Genomic DNA, 18064 nt, shown 5'->3' on the forward strand with positions numbered 1-18064 from the left:
TTTAACCCGTGTCCAGACAGTGCGGTTTCCAAAGTACTGCGCACACATCCGCCTTTGTTTGCTGGAAGCGGGGAGGAGGCAGCTTGATGTCTTGTCCTCAGGGTGTTTGGTGAGCAGGTGTGTATGGGTGAGGCGCACAAAGGAAACTCACTGTGAAGAGGCTTCAGAGTACAAAGCTGTTTCCAGGCCTCACGGCAAGTGTCACAGTGTGATCTCAACAGGGGCAGAGAGGAACTTTACCTTGTCTCTGCTGTCTCATTTTCTTCAGTCATTAATTTTTTAACTTCTTACTTTCCTACCTTGACAAGATTTACAAGACAGATAGACGCATCGTTCTGCGCCCCCCCCCCCCCAAGGACATACTCATTTATCTCTCCCTTCCCCGTGTCCCTCATCTCATCTGTGGAACTGTCTTCCGGAAATGAAATGTGAGTTTGGTCCAGTGAGCCCTTTAAAAGGGATCCTGGAGAATTCCCAGTGTGATGAGGGGTTATGGTTTACAAATTTAAGAAGTTCTCCCCTCCCCCAACTCAGTTACATACTGCCTCGCGATCTGCCTGCCTCTGCTTCCGGTGTCCTAGTGGTGCGCTAGAATTAACGATGGGCCCCACCCCGCCAGCAGTCAACCTCCCCCCATTTTTCTTGCAATGATGTTGAGGTCCTACTCTGTCACAGTTGCGTGGGATGACCCTCGTCCAAACTACACGGGCTTCCCATTTTTTCCTGGTGAATCAAATGCTTGACTCGTTTGCTGGAGGCACTGTTACCACCATGTACAAGATCAATTTCGGAACTAAGTAGGACTTTTAGAAAACACCCTCTAAGAGATGTAACAGGAGTGAGCATGCCATTGCAAAGGCAGTCGTTTTGGAAGCGCGCAGCAGTGTAGCTGTCTCCAGTGTCTTCGTGCCGGCACCTCATGGCCTCCCTTCTCCGACAGGGGTGGTGCTTTGCCAGCCATTGCTGGACTCTGTCCATTGTTTTTGCACAGTTTAAAATGAAGACTTTTTTTTTTCAGGTTTGGAGTAAAACGAGTGCCGAGGACTCACTGAAACAAGAAGGAGCGGAAGCGCCTCTCGCAAAAACAGGTAAGCGGAAGTAGATGGCTGGAGAGGCAATGCTGTTTTCAGGGTGACGGTCTTTCACAGCGGTCGGAAGGTTTTCAGCAGTTTGAACTTAAATGAATTGTTGTTCTAGAAGAAGGGGAAAGGCTGAAAAGAGAATTTGCTTTTGACACAGCAGAGTCACCTGGCTGGGAACAGTGTGCCCTACACTGACACACTGTCTTAAACTCCCACAGGCTTGAGCCAGGCCACGCTGAGTTCTCTTTGGAATTTTACCAAGGATTGGCATCAAGTCTATAATTTTTAAAATCTGGTTTAAAATTATAATGGTTTCCCCACTTTCAGTCTTCTAACCCCTGTCCTGCATTTATGATTTCTCTGAGAACCCTAAAAAAAATCTCAATAAGTCTCTTCATTCTTTATTTTGTGTGCATGGGATGTAGTATATTTCAGGGGAGATTTGAACTTACAGCAGAAAGTTGTCCTCTAACAGTGTTCAAGGCAGCAGTGGTCCCCGGATAGGAAAACATCACGCTTCTTAGTGGCCAGTCATCATCATCACAGTGGTTCTCTCACATCAGGCTGTCGTTATGCATTCTGTATTTTAATAGTCCATCACTGGGACTAAACTACACACACACACACACACACACACACACACACACACACACACTTTCACTGTCATGACCACTGTTCTTGATTTCTGTTCTTTTGTTTGTTTTTGTTTTGTCTTGTTTGAGACAGAGTCTCCTGGCTGGTGTGGGGCTGTGAAACCAGGCTAGCCTCAGATTTGCAGAATTCTATTTGCCTCTTGAGGATGGAACTCAAGGTGTGCACCACCGCACAACTGTCCTTATCCAAAGCTAAATTTCAGAGTTCTTCTTAGTCTCCTTAGTAATCCCCAGTTATGTATTTGTCTTTGTTATTCCTAGCACTTTTTTTTTTCCATTCACACCATCATTTATTTTGTGGTCGATTTCCTCAGTAACCTCTCCTCCCTGTCCCCCGTCCCCTGTTGCCTGTAATCTGTCAGCTGTGTGTTCACCACTTCCCGTTTGAGCTCCTCAGTGAGGTCCTAAGTAATCACAGTTTTTCTTTTTCATCTCAATTAAGATGATTTTAAATTCTACAGCCAGGATTTCTTGGGTAGTAATCTCTTAATTTTAAAGGCAACATTTTAATTTTAATGCCAGTTTTCATAGATGTTTCCAAGTATTATTTTGTCATCAAGTATGGTTCCAATTTGTGATGGGAAAGCTACTAATATAATTTTGATTTTAAAATTCATATTTAATTTCAAATACTCATTCTAGGTTTGGCAAGAATGAATTGTGAAATGTTTCCAATGGTTATAATTACGAATCAGTTGACTGTTGCTAAATTGTTTTACTTTGAATACAAGTCAGCAAGCAATGTGAGGGCTGCCAATCATGCACTTAGAGAACCTGTCAGTCCCCTGTTTTCTTTTAAGTTTTCCTTGAGGAAACTCGGTGGGTCCTCAGCTTTTCCCACCATGTAAACCTTCCCCTGTTTCTCTCTTGTTCAATAAGGTCTTTAGTAGCAATAAAAAATGGCAGTGGTTAATTCTGGGAAACAAAGTATCAGGGATAGTCATTACCAAGAATTAAGGTAGAGCTAGATGTTAGAAACACACTCCACTAGACCATGGGCTCCCGTTTTATACAGAAATTGTGGACTCTGAAGGAACCACTTATCTCTCTGAAACTATAATTCTGAGGATTCCCTAGAGAGCAGATCTAGAAATTGCAGGCTTCTTCCTGCTTTAAAGGTCAGCTCTCTCCTGGAGGGTCAAGTTTCATCCAGACTCATCAAATCTCTCTGAACCTGAATTCTGGGGAGTGGGATGTGAGAGGGAAGAGGTGGGTCCTCTTAGGGGAAGGTAGAGTAAGCATGGAATTTGAACAGACCGTATCTCATATCCAGACATTTGTAACAAGCATAGTAAAAAAGAAAAAATCACAGAACAGAGGTTGCAGATACTCTTAGATTATTCTATACATTTATATATGCTTCATTAAATTGATTATAAATTATCTTAAGAATATGTTATAAATTGCCTTTAAATAGGCATAATTTAGAAATGGATGTTTAATACATATCCAAATTCTACAAGATAGTTAATGAGCTAGCTTTTTTTGGGTACAGTTTATTGTGTGCCATTCAGAATAATTTTGTCTATGTTCTTTTGAAGAAAAACAAGAGCTGCGTGATGATACTCTGGTAATGAAAAGCAAGCCTGCAGCGCCTAACTGGGAAAGGTGTGTATACTATTATCATACGGATTCCGAGCTAGTGTAATTATGCTGCTGGAAAAGTAATTATCAATGTGTAACTAGAAGAAGAAAGAAAATAATAGCAACAAAGGCAATTAAGAATGACACCAAGTTTTACAATAGGGAGCTGAAAGGATAAGAAATTCTCCTTTTCTGCAAAGCTTTTTATTTCTTGTGTGAGGGTTTGGGAATAATGGAAGGGAGCAGGCTTCACTTCCTGTTCACAATAGATAACCAACTCAAATTACTGTCCTGTCACCAAGAAGTGGGAGTCACACACATACAGGGTAAGAGTGTGAAATCATAGGGCTGATATTTTTCTGGGTAGCTCATTAGCTTATTGCCAAATATACCCATAATTATTATAATCCTGGAGTTCCCTTAACAGGAGGATTCTGCCATTTAGAAAATCAGCTAGATATTGTTGATATACATAGTGGGGTAAAAGGCTCTTTTCGAGAAAACAGGCACTTCGGCTTCCTGTATTCACCTCAGCTTCCTTGGGCCAGTCCGGGTGTTTTGCTGACCCCGCATCCTGCACTCCTTCCATTGCAGCCCTTTGAATTAAAGAGACAGTAGAGCTTTTCTGACGTTACTCCAGTATGCATGTCTAGCTCTGCCTGGCTACTCAGAAGCCTTCAGTATCCTTGTTTGAAGGTGACCTTGAAATGCCTCTGTGATACAGATTGCTTTTACTGGGCTTTTCCTTTTTGCCTCCACTCTGTTCTCCGGAGGTTCTACATTGCTTATAATTTTTATGTCCTTCCCTCTTTGGCCACACAACTTCCTGTTCTTGGATACTTGCATGCCTTCTGTCAGTCTGTGTGCCATCTGCCCTGCCCTCCCGTTACAGTTGGGTCTCAGATCAACGTTCTCTTCCTTGAGGTCTCCGTGACTCTCCTAGGCAGATGTGGGTGTCCACTGCCCCTGCTGCAGTGATCAGGTGATAAGACTGTTCCTTCAGCGTCCAAGGTTATTTGCTAAACACTTTGCTATTTCTGTTGCAGCTTGTTTGTTTCCTCTCTTTTCCTTAGAAATAAATCTAATTCTATAGAAATACATCCTGCCTTTTCATCCCCGTGTCTCTTTCCAGTGGCCAGGAAGGTGCCTATCTATAGTGGGCACTTTATTTATTTGAATAAATGATATACTTTTCCACTGGTGCTGTTTCCAAGCCTTTTGGTGAATGATTTAAATATAGGATTATTTGTTAAGATGTGAGTTAACACTTAAGATAGCTCCAGAAAGTAGAATATATGCAGAAATAAAAGGTGTTTGTGTGTGTGTGTGTATGACTGCTAGTTCTTGAAGTTCCTTTTTTGATGCTTTTGACCCAGGCTAGGTGGTGGTTAACACTTGGGAGGCAGAGGCAGGCAGATCTCTTGAATTCAAGACCAGCCTGGTCTAAGAGCCAGTTCCAAGACAACCAGGGCTACACAGAGAAACTTTATCTCAAAGCATACAAAAACCCCAAACCAAACCATTGGACCAGCCAACCAGACAAACAAAACACTGCTAACTTAGGGTAAAATGAACGTTAGAACTATAATCCAACTAAAGCAACCTTAATAGAAAAAAATGATCAAATCTGACCGTACCAGTGAGAAAGATGACCTTAATAACAATAATTATTAGATAATGCTTACTGAGCACTTAATGCTCAGTACTGAACTAAACTAGTTATGCATTTTATTTAATCCTCGGTATAATAATGTGAGATAGGCCCAGTTGTTAGTTGCTTCCTGTAGATAGATGCTAAGTAGGTGCTGTACCATTGAGCAATGTCTCCAGCCCTGTGAACATTGGACAGAAGAAAATCTTTCTTGGGCTCTAGCCTGAAATATTTCACCCTCACTCCCAACACCAGAAAGAATTTTCAGCAACCTTAAAATGCTTTTTTTTTTTAAAAAAAAATCCTTAATAAAACTTCCATATAAAGGAGGTTTTAATTAGTGAGCATTAGGGCATTGTGTACCTATTCTTTAATAGATGATTAAACATTAGTTTATATAATGTCTTCATCTTACAATATCATCACAGAAAACTCTCCAAAGCTGAGGTTGGGATTTACAGATGTTATTGTGAAAGGATTAACATATGTTTCTTGCCACTTGAAAGTAAAACTCTCTCATCTGCCCTCTGTACCCGTTTTACCTCTGTCCATCTTTACCTCCTCCACTCTACCACCTCTGGTGTCTTGTGCTGTTGTTTAGACATAGCCAAGGCTTTGGTCTTCTGCCATACCACACTCTGTTATGCATGCTCACACCGACGGATAGACACATCAAGATCATTACTCTTCCCTAGAACATTCTTCCCTCGGATCTTCACTAGCCGTTTCTCTTGCAACCTTTGACTGATCTGTGTTTTGTTGTCATGCATCGTTGCAAGGGTCAAACTGAACTTATATCTCCTCCTGCAGAGAAGAGATGAGTGGTGTATGACTGTATTTATGAATAAGTTGTCACTGACCAAGGTGATATTGGTGTGGTAGTATACACCGGTAATCCTTGGGAAGTGGTCAAGAAAATCAGACATTCAAGACTGTCTGGGCTATATCATGAGTCCAAGGCCAGCCTGAGCTACATAAGACAGTGTCTCAAAACAGTTATAAATAATGAATGAATTATCACCAATTCTGTTCATTGGTGATATCCTAAAACTTTGAAGCAATGTATGAACATAAATTGTTATTACTGTATTAGACTTTGGTGTAATGACACATGTGAGAACTCTGAATGTGATACTAATGCCTGTACTGTGGCTTGCTGTGTATTGATTTTTCGTGTGCTGTGTGTGACTGGTTCTGAAATGGCTGTAATCTAATGTCGTTCTTCTTGACATCATAAGTACCAGCTTGCCCGGGGTGCAAATGGAAGACTTACATCCATGCTCTGGACACAAAGTCAGCTCTGTGGATGGTGATCGTCAGCTTTCTCCTCTGATGCCGTCTCAAAGCACATCTACCAAGGAAACAGCAAGGAAGCTAATGTCTAAGTTAAGGTAAACGGAATTACAAACTTTTCCACATGCTTTGTTTGAAGTAAGCAGAGACAAACCCTGTTTTGTTTTATTTTGATTTTCTATCAATTGAGATTCTTAAAATACGTTTAGTGAAATAATTTTATGACCTTCCTCCCTAACCATATTCGGTTAGATACACTACAGGTTAATGGTCCCTTGGAAGATGCTGTGGTCACTAACTGCCTATTTTTATATGGCCCAGCAGTATGATGGATGTAGATACATATGGTATTCTTCCCTCAAACGTAATAAAAAAGTTTTATTGAATTTCATAACCTCTTTTTTACTCACAAAGACATGCGTAGCATTCCCACAGCCTTTAAAACATCTATTTTTGTGATTTTGGATAAGGAACTTACAGAAAGTACAGTTTCCCTTTTTGGTCAGTTGAGTGTTAACGTTTGTAGACATGGTCACTGGAGGAAGTTAGGTGGCTTAAGCTCAACTCCTAAAGGAGAGACGGGGAAGGAGTGATGTTTGCAGGTTTCTCAGAATAGGGACTGATACAGATGGGACAGGCCTTTACCATCAGTACCATGGAAAACTGAGTTCAGAAGTGTGTTCTTAGGGAGCTGTCAAAGTGGAGGGCAGGGCTCTTCGCAGGAGTCCCACCCACTCAGTGGCATCATTGGTTTTGCTAGGTTTAAAGATTTGTTAAGTGAGGTGAGGAGCCTTGAGCCAGGAAGACCACAAAATCTATCCTTCCTGGAGAGATAGGTCCCTTAAGGTCTGAAGTTTCTTAGAAACTGAATCCCCTTGAAGAAGAGAGTTCTCAAAGAGTAGACAGTAGAAGGAAAGAGAAAGGCGAAAAGCCCCGTACTAGGGTTCAGATGCTGTCTTTTGAGGGAAAGGAGGCAGAGATCTACTCTGGACACAGACTCAGTCATGCAGCTCTATGGAGCCTCTGTGGCAGCACTGGGACTGAAGGGCTGTATCTTCTTGGATGTGGAGTCTGCACAAGCTTTCCTTCAGGAGTCAGGCCTAACAGCGGTCCTGCCCCAGGACATTGAAGGGCACTTGATTCTCTGCCATGGGACAAATAATTGATGGGGCAGTAAAGTCCTAGCCCTACCGTCCTCATAGCTCATGCTAGGCACCCACTGTGCCAGAGCTGGCAAACCTACAGTCATCTAGAAGGGAGACAGAAATAAGACACACTCATCCGTGGACAGAAAATGAAGGTCACTAGTCGAGTGCCTTGGATGGATGGATGGATGGATGGATGGATGGATGGATGGATGGATGGATGAATGGATGGATGGACAGATAGATGGGTGGATGGATAGATATGGATGTCAGCATCACACTGTCCTGCCAATCAGCAGAATGTCTGGAGGATCGCATTCTCCAATAGTTCTCTACTCTTTGCTAGCATTTTATAGAGCAGCATTTATTTTTCACCTTCAGCCTTGCAGTTAGGTAGTCATTGATTTAGCCTGGTTTATTTAATGATATTAAGATTTGGGTACATCAGCTGGTGACTTAGACTTGGTAATATGTAACCAATTCAATATATAGATATAGATATAGATATAGATAGTGTGTGTCCCTGTACATATCTAAATAAATATGCAAAGATCACTCAAAATGTGTGGATAGGATCACAAAATTAGTGATTGGGTCCTTGTTGAAAGTAAATCAGATTTTCTTGATAATAATAACTATCATGTTTGTGCCTTTATAATATTTTAGATATTGTCCAAGAACTATTAGCCTTAAAACCATGGATAAGTGGTATCTTTATCAGCACCCCAGGGGAGACCTGCCTGAGTGTGTGGTAACAGAGTTTGGATGAACTGTTACTTAACTCTCTTTTCCAGCTGGATAAACATCCTTTTCAAATCCCACATCTTTCCTATTTTTCACTTGGCTAGTCTTTTTTCTTCATGTAAGTATAACACTGGTACTGTTTATTGTAATGAATTACTTGTGCTCAAAGGGGGACAGTTTGATTGAGTGTCCCAAGTCTTTAAAGTGCATTCACTTCTGTTGTTAGGTGCCACTGGAATAGTAAGCCTTCCCAGAAACCATCTCCCTAGAGAACATGTAGACTCATCAGTGCTCACAGTCATTGTAATGAGCACTGATTCCTAGGGTGTTTCCAGGTCCACCCCCTTTGGAGTCCCTCGTGCGTTACAGCTGATTGTGTCCGCAGTAAGGAAACCTGAAATCGGAGAGGCTGAGGAGAGAGGTTAGCCCTTGGAACGAAAAGCATCCTGAAAGAGTACCATAGGAGAAATGGGCCCATGCTAATAGTTTCAGGAAGTTTTAAGAACAGTTAGATGGTTATAATTAGACCTTACACGTAAGAATTTGTAACCTTCCCGTCCCCCGTTTAGTGTTTGACTTTTTGAGGTTGAATTAATTTTGCAGTAAAATGAGGTCTGAGTGTATGCAGTTTGGAAACTGAAGATTACAGCATCACCTGTCTGTCTCCTGAGTCAGTTTTGAGGGACAGAATTCCCAAGGGAGGAGCTATTTAGCAGGCAACTTGCTTTAGGTGGGCACAAAAGGTTGAACACAGGGAGAGCCTCAGAAAGAAAACACTGCGCATGCTGGTGGCCATGTTTTGAGTCCATGTTCTCCTAGGAATGAAATACATATCGTGAGTCCAGTTAATCCCAGAAAAACCTGATGTCTGCTGGAAAATGAAGTACCTTCAGATCAGGGGACCCCACTGTCTGGGAAGACTAGCATCCATATGTGATTTCTTTTTTGTTGTTCTTTTTTATTGTTCTCATTATGCAACTCAAGATGATCTTGAAGTCACGCTCCCTGCTTCAGTTTTCCAAGTGTTCGGACTAAAAGCCATGCCACTACATTGGGTCCTTGTGAATTTTAAGAGTTGCTCTGCAGGCTCTAATGAAGGGAATCACTTTGGGTAGTTCGGCACCTGTGTCTTTGGTAGCCCTGAGGCAGTTGTTTTCTTCCTGGAGGCGCTCCGTGTTGAATTCTCTGTAGAAAAGAACGCTCACACAGGTGCTGGGCTTTCCTGGAATGGTTAGTTTCAGATTTCTAGGTATTGTGTATCTTTAAAGTATCTCTTCTGTTTCTGTCTCTGTCTGTCTGTTTCTCCTCCTCCACTCCCTCCCTCCCCCATCCCTTCTTGGTGGGAGTGTGTCTGTGGTATGTGTACCTTTATATATGTTGTGTTTACATGTTTGTTTTGTGTGTGTGTGTGTGTGTGTATGTGTGTGTGTGTGTAATTGTGCAGGTGCTTCTAGAACATTAAAATAAGTGGGGCACCATGTCTACCTGGCAGTTATGTGGGTGCAGGGGATCCAAACACCAGACTCCGTACTCCTCTTTTTACCCACTAAGCCCTCTACCCAGCCTTTTTTTCTTTTTCCTTCTTTTCTGTTGCTTCTCCTCCCCTCCTATTCTCTTTTGTCTCCTTTATTCTTCTAATAAACTTTTAATTTTGAAATAAATGATAAAATAAAATGTATGGTTTAAAAAAATAATACAAAAATAAAACTGCTTCCTTTAGTTGATTATCCTAATGACAGTATCTTAAAAAACTGCAGAGCAGAACCACAGTCGAGGTGTTAGTATAGACACAGGTGAGAGTCAGAGCATGGCCAGCACTGGGAAGCTCTTTACTGTTGCCGTTGTATAACCACACCCAAGCCCCTAACCCCACTCTGTTTTCTGACACTTTGATGTCAATGGTGGAAACAAAATATTTAATAGGAACTAACATCCGTCTTTGCCAGGAAGTTAAACACCTAAGAGAAGGACTGTGTTCTGATGGGCAGGTACTCTCTGCTCTGGGTGTCTTCCTAGGGAGATTCTTCTGTATTTCGTTCCTGAGTTTCAACTGTCATCAGAATTCGAGTGCACATCTGTGGAAGAACTCATAACAAATCCCAAGGTAAGTCTCAGAAATGAGTGAATTCAGTCTTCAGTGAAGAAAAGCCCAGAGTTTTACACCAAAGAGGCTTAGGAAGGCATTCGGTGGATGGAGACAGAGGTCCCGTACCAGGTATGTGATAAGGTGTTGTGATTACAGGCAGAGTAAGGCAGAGACAATCTCACAGACTGAGACAGTTGTTTGGAAAAACTTCCCTCTTGTCTTAGTGACTTTTCTATTTCTGTGATAAGACATCCTGACCAGGCAGCTCATAGAAGAAAGAGTTTATTTGGGGGTAAGCATTCAGAGAATGAGTCCATGACCATCATGGTGGAGGGCGTGGCAGCAGGCAGGCAAGTATTATAATGTTAGAGCGGTAACTGGCAGTTTCCATCCTGATCCACAAGTACAAGGCAGAGGCAGCTAACTGAGCCTGGCACAAAGTCCATCCCCAGTGACCCATCTCCACCAACAACGATACACCTCCTAATCCTCCCAATAGTTTCACCAAGGACCAAACGTGAGTCTGTGGAATCCATTCTCATTCCAGCTACCCCACTTTCTCCCACCAAACATATTTTCTGATCTCACCCCCTGTATTGAGATGCTGAGTTTAGGGTCTCATAGATCAGCTATATCAGGTGCACAGAATTCTACTCTTTCTAACCGTCATGGGGAAGGATGAAGACAGTGCATTCATCAGAGCTCCTCTTGGAGACAGTGCCTTATAAGATGGGAGAGAAAACATTGGTCAGCTACCTCAGATACAGGATGAGTCTCACACAGGTCTTGGTCTAAATCCAGTGGAGCTTAGCCTGTGAAAGGTGGTGATGAGTGAGGAGTCCATGTTCCAGGCAGGGGATAGAGTAGACATCCCAGACAGGAGTCTGAAAGGCCTTTCTCTATCACCATGGTCAGTGTTGATTGTAGGATTGGCATCTACACAAGGAAAGGCTCTCAGTGAAAAGAGCGTACGCTACTAATAGGATAGAGGTGTCATGTGCCCGGTTGATCCTGAGTGGTATCTTTAATGTTCTTTTCTGGAATTGTTGCTTGTTTCCCCATTTTCTTCTCTCATCTCAGCTCCTCTCATGGACTTCCACTGAATCACTTAATTGAGTTCCTTGCTGTCAGGGCCATCAGTGGTCTCTGGGCCGACAAATGCAATATTTTCTTACCTGACTTCGCAGGGAACTTCAACCAAGTTTCCTCCTTTCTCCCTGAAGCCTCCATGGCCTTAAGCCTCTCACATCCTTGCTCTTTGCTTTCCTCCCTCCCCTCCCCCATCATCATTACAGTAACTACTTTCCATTTGAATTCTGAATGTTACCATGTCTAAGGGCCTCTTCCTGGTCCCCATTGCTTTCTCTGCTAAATACCATTTCAAGGTGACATCATCTAATCCCTTAACTGTCATCCAGTTTGATATGCAAGTAACTCTCAGTCAGTTTCCACACAAAACACACCTTCTTCACATTGCCTTTTGTCATTTCATTTCCCTTAACTTTAATTTGTTTTGTCTGCAGATTGTTAAACAACGCTGTGTTTATTATTTATGTAAGCTACTTTAGTTCTTTAAAGAAAATAGTAAAGTCAGGTTGGTTTAGTTCAATGACTCGACTTAATTAGGCCACACTTAAAACATCCCTAGAACCAATGTTGGCTGGTTCTAAGCTCGGATGCTTTTCTGTACTAGAAACATCAATGTTCTAACCATATTCCAGACAGATCACCATGTAAAACTAATGTCCTTTTCTGTTATTACTTATGAAAACAGCTGGAGCGATGCCCAGAGAGCACAAACGAAAAGCTCAAAACCTGTTTCAACAAGGTAAGCTTCCTTTCCATGCAGCCATTTATATCCTGAAATCTAAATGACCCTATGCTCCAGAGAGGAAATAATACACATTTTCAAATGTTAGGTTTGAAGGGAAATCAAATTTTCCTGTCCTTATGAAGACTTAGATTAATGTGTAGCGTATGCAGTGTCACAGAGTGACATCCTTTTGAATTCGAAAAGGCAAAAGTTCCCACAATAGAGCTTATGAGGCAGGGTGGGACTTGAATCTAAATAAGAAACAGAAAATTCTGAGTTATTAATAAATATATTCTCCAGATCTTTGAAACACTAGAATGAAACACAAATGGTCATGGAATCACAACAAAATAAAGAAGCTCCCAGGCAGTTTAAACTTCTAAAAAGAAACTAATGTAAGATTGCTTACATAACAATTCACAAGTCTTATAATCTGCCTCCTCTTCAGCCAGCTATATACATACACATATGACCACTGCTTGCCAGTGTGGAACATTCTCAGAGACTCTTCTCTGGCAACTTGATGAGAAATACAGGTAAAGTTCCCTACATAAGCCTAGTCACAATGCTTTAATTTATTGGTTGGTTAAAGCAGCTTATGGTGGACCAAGTTTCATATGGAATTTTCACACGTTTTGGTTTATTCTCCCATGCCTTGTTCAACCTCTTCTCCCTGCACATACATTCCCTTTCCCCAGGATTCTCCACCTCCACTTCATTCCACTGTCTTCTCCACCTCCTTCTTTATCCCACCCCACCTTTTCTTCCTATTCCCATAGCCCCTTTCCTGTTTGCTGTGCTTACTAATATTTACTCCAACCTGGATATTCATAATGTGAGATAAAACATGATCCGTTTGTCTTGCTGAGCCCATGTCACCTCAGTGCAATGCTTCCTAGTTCCCATTCATTTTCCTGTAAATTTCGTAATTTTATTTTTCTACCCAGCCATATAAATTCTGCGGTATATCAGCATATAATTTTATTATTGACCCATCTGTTAATTGTCACCTAGGCTGATTCCACTTTCACACCATGGCAAAGCATAATGCTTTTAATTTAATAGGATCACATACCCTCCCTACTGCAACACCAGTCCCAGTTGGTGGCACAGAGCTGGTCCTCACAGTAGAATTCTTGCACAATTGCACTACCTCGTGCTGCCAACTGAAACCTGTTTGAAGGCAAAGTCTGCCTTACACATCTTTGTATCCTAATAGTTAGCTTCAATGCCTTGACTTAGGAAGTTATTAGTAAGTATTTACCAAACAGAGCTCTGGGCAGGTAAGGTTTTGAACAGTTGGTTTTACAGAGGAGAAAGTCATGAGATCAGCATAGTTGGCAGGTGTCGGGGATGGTGTCGGGGAGCTTTGCTCACATGAATGGTTGTGAGTGAGAGCGAAGGGCAAGAGTAGAGGCAGAGACCATGAAGGAGACTACAGTGCAGTTCCTTGTCACCCAGCCCATACTAGAACACAGAAATCTTACAATAGAAACTTAAATGGTCATCCAAATGGGTTTTGCCCTTGTCTGTTTTCTCAGAATTTCCCCTGGTCCCCTTGAAATGTTGATACAAATCATACTGTTCTGAAGTGGAAGAGGGGCCTTAAGGCGCAGCATGCCATCATGGAAAACAAGACAGACCCTAGATCCCTGAGGGTCTTTGGACCCTCTTTCAATACTCTTTACATTAGGGTTTTTTTTTTTGTTGTTTTTGTTTTTTTTTTTTAAGAGTGTGAGAGCAGAATTGCTTGTTCCACAACTCCTGTGCTCTGGACATGACAGACTTGGGTTAGAGTACCACAGCATCATCCAGACACTCCGTGCGGCTGACCATCTATCTGTCAGTGCCTATGAGGTGCTGGTGGCTGAGATGCCTTTATGCCACTGATGAGAGAATAAACTCAGCCTCCACAGGGTTTCTTCTTGATTCCAAAACCAAGGTCATTAAACTTACAGCCCTGTGTCTCTCTTCTCTTCCTATGATAATTATGTCCACATTGCTGTGTTTTCCCCCTTCTTCCTGCTAGTAAGTTCAAGTATCAGAGTTGATTCTTAGTCAGTGTATGCAGGGTTGGACTGTGAAATCGCCTTGAGATCTTATGGGGAAATAATAATGTATTAAAAAGTATACTAAGGCTGAGCGGTGGTGGTGAATGCCTCTAATCCCAGCACCGAGGAGGCAGAGGCAGGCAGATCTCTGTGAGTTCGAGGCCAGGCTTGCCAAAAAGTTCCAGGAAAGCCAGAGTTGTTATACAGAGAAACCCTGTCTCAAAAAACAAAAACCAAAACAACAACAAAAATGTATACTGAGTGTTCTTTAAAAAACATTCTCAGATACAGAATATCTACATGGTCCAATATGAGAAAAGGCTCAAGAGAAAAATGCAGTCCATTATCTATGAGACAAACAGAAGAGGGATACTTAATGAAGTTTTTCTGGAGCAGTGTGAGCTGAAAAGGAAAAGGACCGAGGGTAAACTCAATGACCTTCGTGCAAAGCTGGCATTGCTGCTGCAGAAACTTCAACTGGTGAGTGGAGAGTGAGGGGTAGGAATGGCTGGGTTTTTTGTCTGGGTTTCTCTCCAGCACTTAACTTACCCTCCTTGGGTAAACAGCTTAAGGCAGTCCCTGCTGTTAATTGTGCTACTAAAGTCTGGGAGGGCTCAGATCAGGGTTCAAGAGCTCAGGAGCATTACTGTGGTAGATTGTTGGGGACAGACAGGCAGGCAGCAGACAACACGATGGTGGGGCTCTGAGGGGGGTTCAGACACTAACACTGTGACAGACAGGCAGTATGCTGAGTTCTCTGAAGAGAGGAGTCAGGCCCACATCGCTGAGCTGGACCACTAATATATGTTCTTTCATAAAGACCCACTTCTCCAGACTAGAAATCTAGGAACCCGAAAGTCTGTTAGTTAGTTAGTTAGTTAGTTAGTTAGTTAGTTAGTTAGTGACAATATTTTCAGTACAGTGTCTGTCCATATCTGTGATGGGTAGGTCTGCCGCTGCTACACTGAGCAGCAATCTGGTCTGGGTAACCATATTCAATCAGAAGTCAATTAGCTTTTAAAATGTAGATTAGACCGTTTAAATTTTTCTCTACTTCTAGAATCTGCCTGGGCTATTAGTTGCTAGTTGTCTTCGTGTCTTTTTTCTTTCGCTGTGATAAAATACTTGGATAAAATGAGCTGTGGAGAGAGGAGTGTGTTTGGTTTGCACTGCAAGGATGAGTGCATCATGGAATCAAGGCACAGGAGCTTGAAGCTGGTCACATTGCATCCGCAGTCAAGAGCAGAAAGCAATGAATGAATGTTGTTGCTTAGGTTCCATTATCCACTTATTTTCCCAGACTCATGGTGGGAGAGTCTACCCACCTCATTTAACAGGCAAGGCAATCCTCCACGGGCATGCCCAAGACCTGCTTCCTAGGTAATTCTAGAATTCTACCAATCAGCTTCTCAATGCCATGTGTCCAGTAGGCAAAAATTTCCAACATTTAGAAAGTGAGATACTTCAATTATCTTCACTCTTAATTCCAGAGGGAGAAGTTAAAACAAAACAAAAATAAGGAGACATCATAAATATGAATTATTGTCAGTTTTGTTTGTATACTTCCATGATGAATTGAAGTAATGAGGATTGGTCCATCTCCTCTTATTGGCATATATTCACTGTACATAGTGACTCATTTCATAAAAACAGTCTTTCAAGTATATCATGCCCCTTTCCCACATCCCACCAGGCCTGTATGTGGTCCAGCTTCTATGTAGCACATAGAAATCTTGGCTATATCAAAAATTTAAATACAGTAGAGAAGGTTGTAAAGACTTTCTCTGGATTCTGGAAATAAATGGAGAAATCTAAGCCAACAATGAGTTTAAGGGGCGTATGGCATTTTGGCCTTAGATACCAGTTGTGAGGACCAGTGCAGTGTGAGGAGGCAGAACTGAGACCCTATAGAGAACCCGGAGGACTGGGAATCACTTTGTCCTTGAAGGGGCTGGGGAAATTCACCATATATCACTACAGAGTAGGATGAACATGGACTTGAATCCAGACTGCATGGGTTTCTGTCCAGGTTGTGAACATTCTGAAGTGGGAGTTCATCTTCTCTGATATATTCATCTTCAGCTTTTATAGGAATTCCTTCTATATCAAGTACAAAAATGAGGCAGAAAATACTTCCTTTTGATTTTTAGTATACTGCCAGAAGAGGAATCCCTCTTAATTTTGATGATCTGATAAATGATTAAAAAGCTACATCATCAGAGAGCAAAAAGATAATTAGTGCTAAACAGTTTCATATTATAGTAATTGTATTTGCGCTTCTGTCAACAACAATACTTCAACCAGTTCTTGAAAGAGGAAAATACTGACTTCCACAGAAGAAGAAAACATTATTCAAATCCTTAACCACTTGTAGGCATAACACAAGATTAAATGAGAGAAAACATTTGCAAAGGTTAAGAGCACCAATCAGACGTGATGTGGGGCTGTACCCACATGACTCAGGAAGATGTCTGCGGGAGGCTGCCAGGATGGCAGGGATAACAGCTGAGCTTCTCCCACTGGAGTGACTGCGGCTTCTCTCTTTCAGGGTGGTCCAGAGGGAGGCCTTGAGCAGATTGATGCCTACTTAGAAGCTTTGCTGAAAGAAGATCATCTGACCACTTTAAACGGAAGAGCTCTAGAGTCAGGGCAAGCGAAAGATACAGAAGCGTGAAAGGATGTCTCAAAAGTCAGGAGAGGTGTTTCTTTTTAAAACTGCTGATAAGAAAGCTGGAGAAATCTTTTAGAGAACATCCCCTTCTTATTGCTACTGTAAAATTTAGCCCAGCTCTACAAAGCTTTGTGTGTTTTGAGACAGGGACTGATTTGCTACTCAAGGTTTCCCTCGTGCGGTTTCCTAACTCTTCTCATTCTACCAGCAGTCTTTTCAAGAGTTGTCCAGAAAAGTTTTCTAGAGCTTCCCTCTGAGCTCTAGAAAAAGAGAAACTGCCACTTAAGTTTAAATTTTGCTTTAATTGGATTTTGATATGTTTTTATGCTAATTTTGTTATTTAGGTAGAGTAATAGGATAGTCATTGTAAGTATAATATACACATATTGTAGTGTGTAAGAATTGTATTTTTACATGTTTATGTATTACAGAAGGGTTTTACGTTTTACTCACTGGTTGTTTTGTTTGATTAGAAATATCTGCTTCTTTGGAAAGCACAAGAAAGCATTAAACATTCGTTTGTGGAATTGTGTCTTCATTTATGTGGTGTACCTCCTATAGCATTTGGAACATGTGAGGGGCCTCTAGTGAAGCCGTCATCTGATTTGTGTTGTAAACTGTTGTTTAGTCTTTCAAGAGCCTGCTCCTGCCAGTTTTCCTACTAAAATTCTACATTGGCGTGTTTTATCAATTACTGGTGAGTCTATTACCATTCAATGTTTAGAAACCATACCGGTAAACCATTAAACAGCTGAAAACATGGATGTAATAATATTCAAAAGATGTTACATTTCCCACTCAAAATACCTTTCATGATTATTTTACATCATATATTATTACATATAATTTATTTTTGAATTACTTCTCTTATACTTTCAGCAACTTTTAATATATTTGAAAATCTTTGATTTTTATAGAATTTATTTGAATACAAGATATAAGAAATCACACAGCTATATTTCCACATATTTTCATATGTATGAGCTGAGACTAAAAGATATTTTCTCTTTAATGGTTTCTTATTATTTATTTCTCAGAAATACTAAAATCAGTAGATGTTTGAGTTTGTTATCTGTGAAGCAGAGGTTTGCCCATTGAATTAATGTATACATATGAGTCACTATCCTGAAAAAAAATTATTAGTTTCACTCATGTGTAGTTGTAGTTGTCAAATATCCTAAAGTATTTTTTTTGTTCAAGGAATTTATGATGGTTAATCTTCATTGTCATCTTGACTATGTTTGAAACCACCTGGCAAACACACCTCTGAGTTTGCCAGAGTAGATACTAC

The 18064-nt window shown here is 41.3% G+C and overlaps 1 protein-coding gene across 1 annotated transcript in view; it reads left to right on the forward strand.

The window, feature by feature from the left end:
- The window catches only part of Morc1 (MORC family CW-type zinc finger 1), a 154529-nt gene extending 137229 nt beyond the window's left edge, over positions 1-17300 (forward strand). Inside the window, exons 21-27 of the mRNA XM_085685555.2 lie at positions 1019-1088; positions 3277-3343; positions 6209-6361; positions 10169-10256; positions 12013-12066; positions 14388-14582; positions 16651-17300. Coding sequence (XP_085541681.2) covers positions 1019-1088; positions 3277-3343; positions 6209-6361; positions 10169-10256; positions 12013-12066; positions 14388-14582; positions 16651-16776 — 753 coding nt within the window. The 3' untranslated portion in view covers positions 16777-17300. The remainder of the gene's footprint in view (positions 1-1018; positions 1089-3276; positions 3344-6208; positions 6362-10168; positions 10257-12012; positions 12067-14387; positions 14583-16650) is intronic.
- Positions 17301-18064: the final 764 nt, after the last annotated feature.

The sequence above is a fragment of the Myodes glareolus genome, chromosome 2 (assembly GCF_982192425.1).
Source record: "Myodes glareolus chromosome 2, mMyoGla1.1, whole genome shotgun sequence".
Lineage (NCBI taxonomy): Eukaryota > Metazoa > Chordata > Mammalia > Rodentia > Cricetidae > Myodes > Myodes glareolus.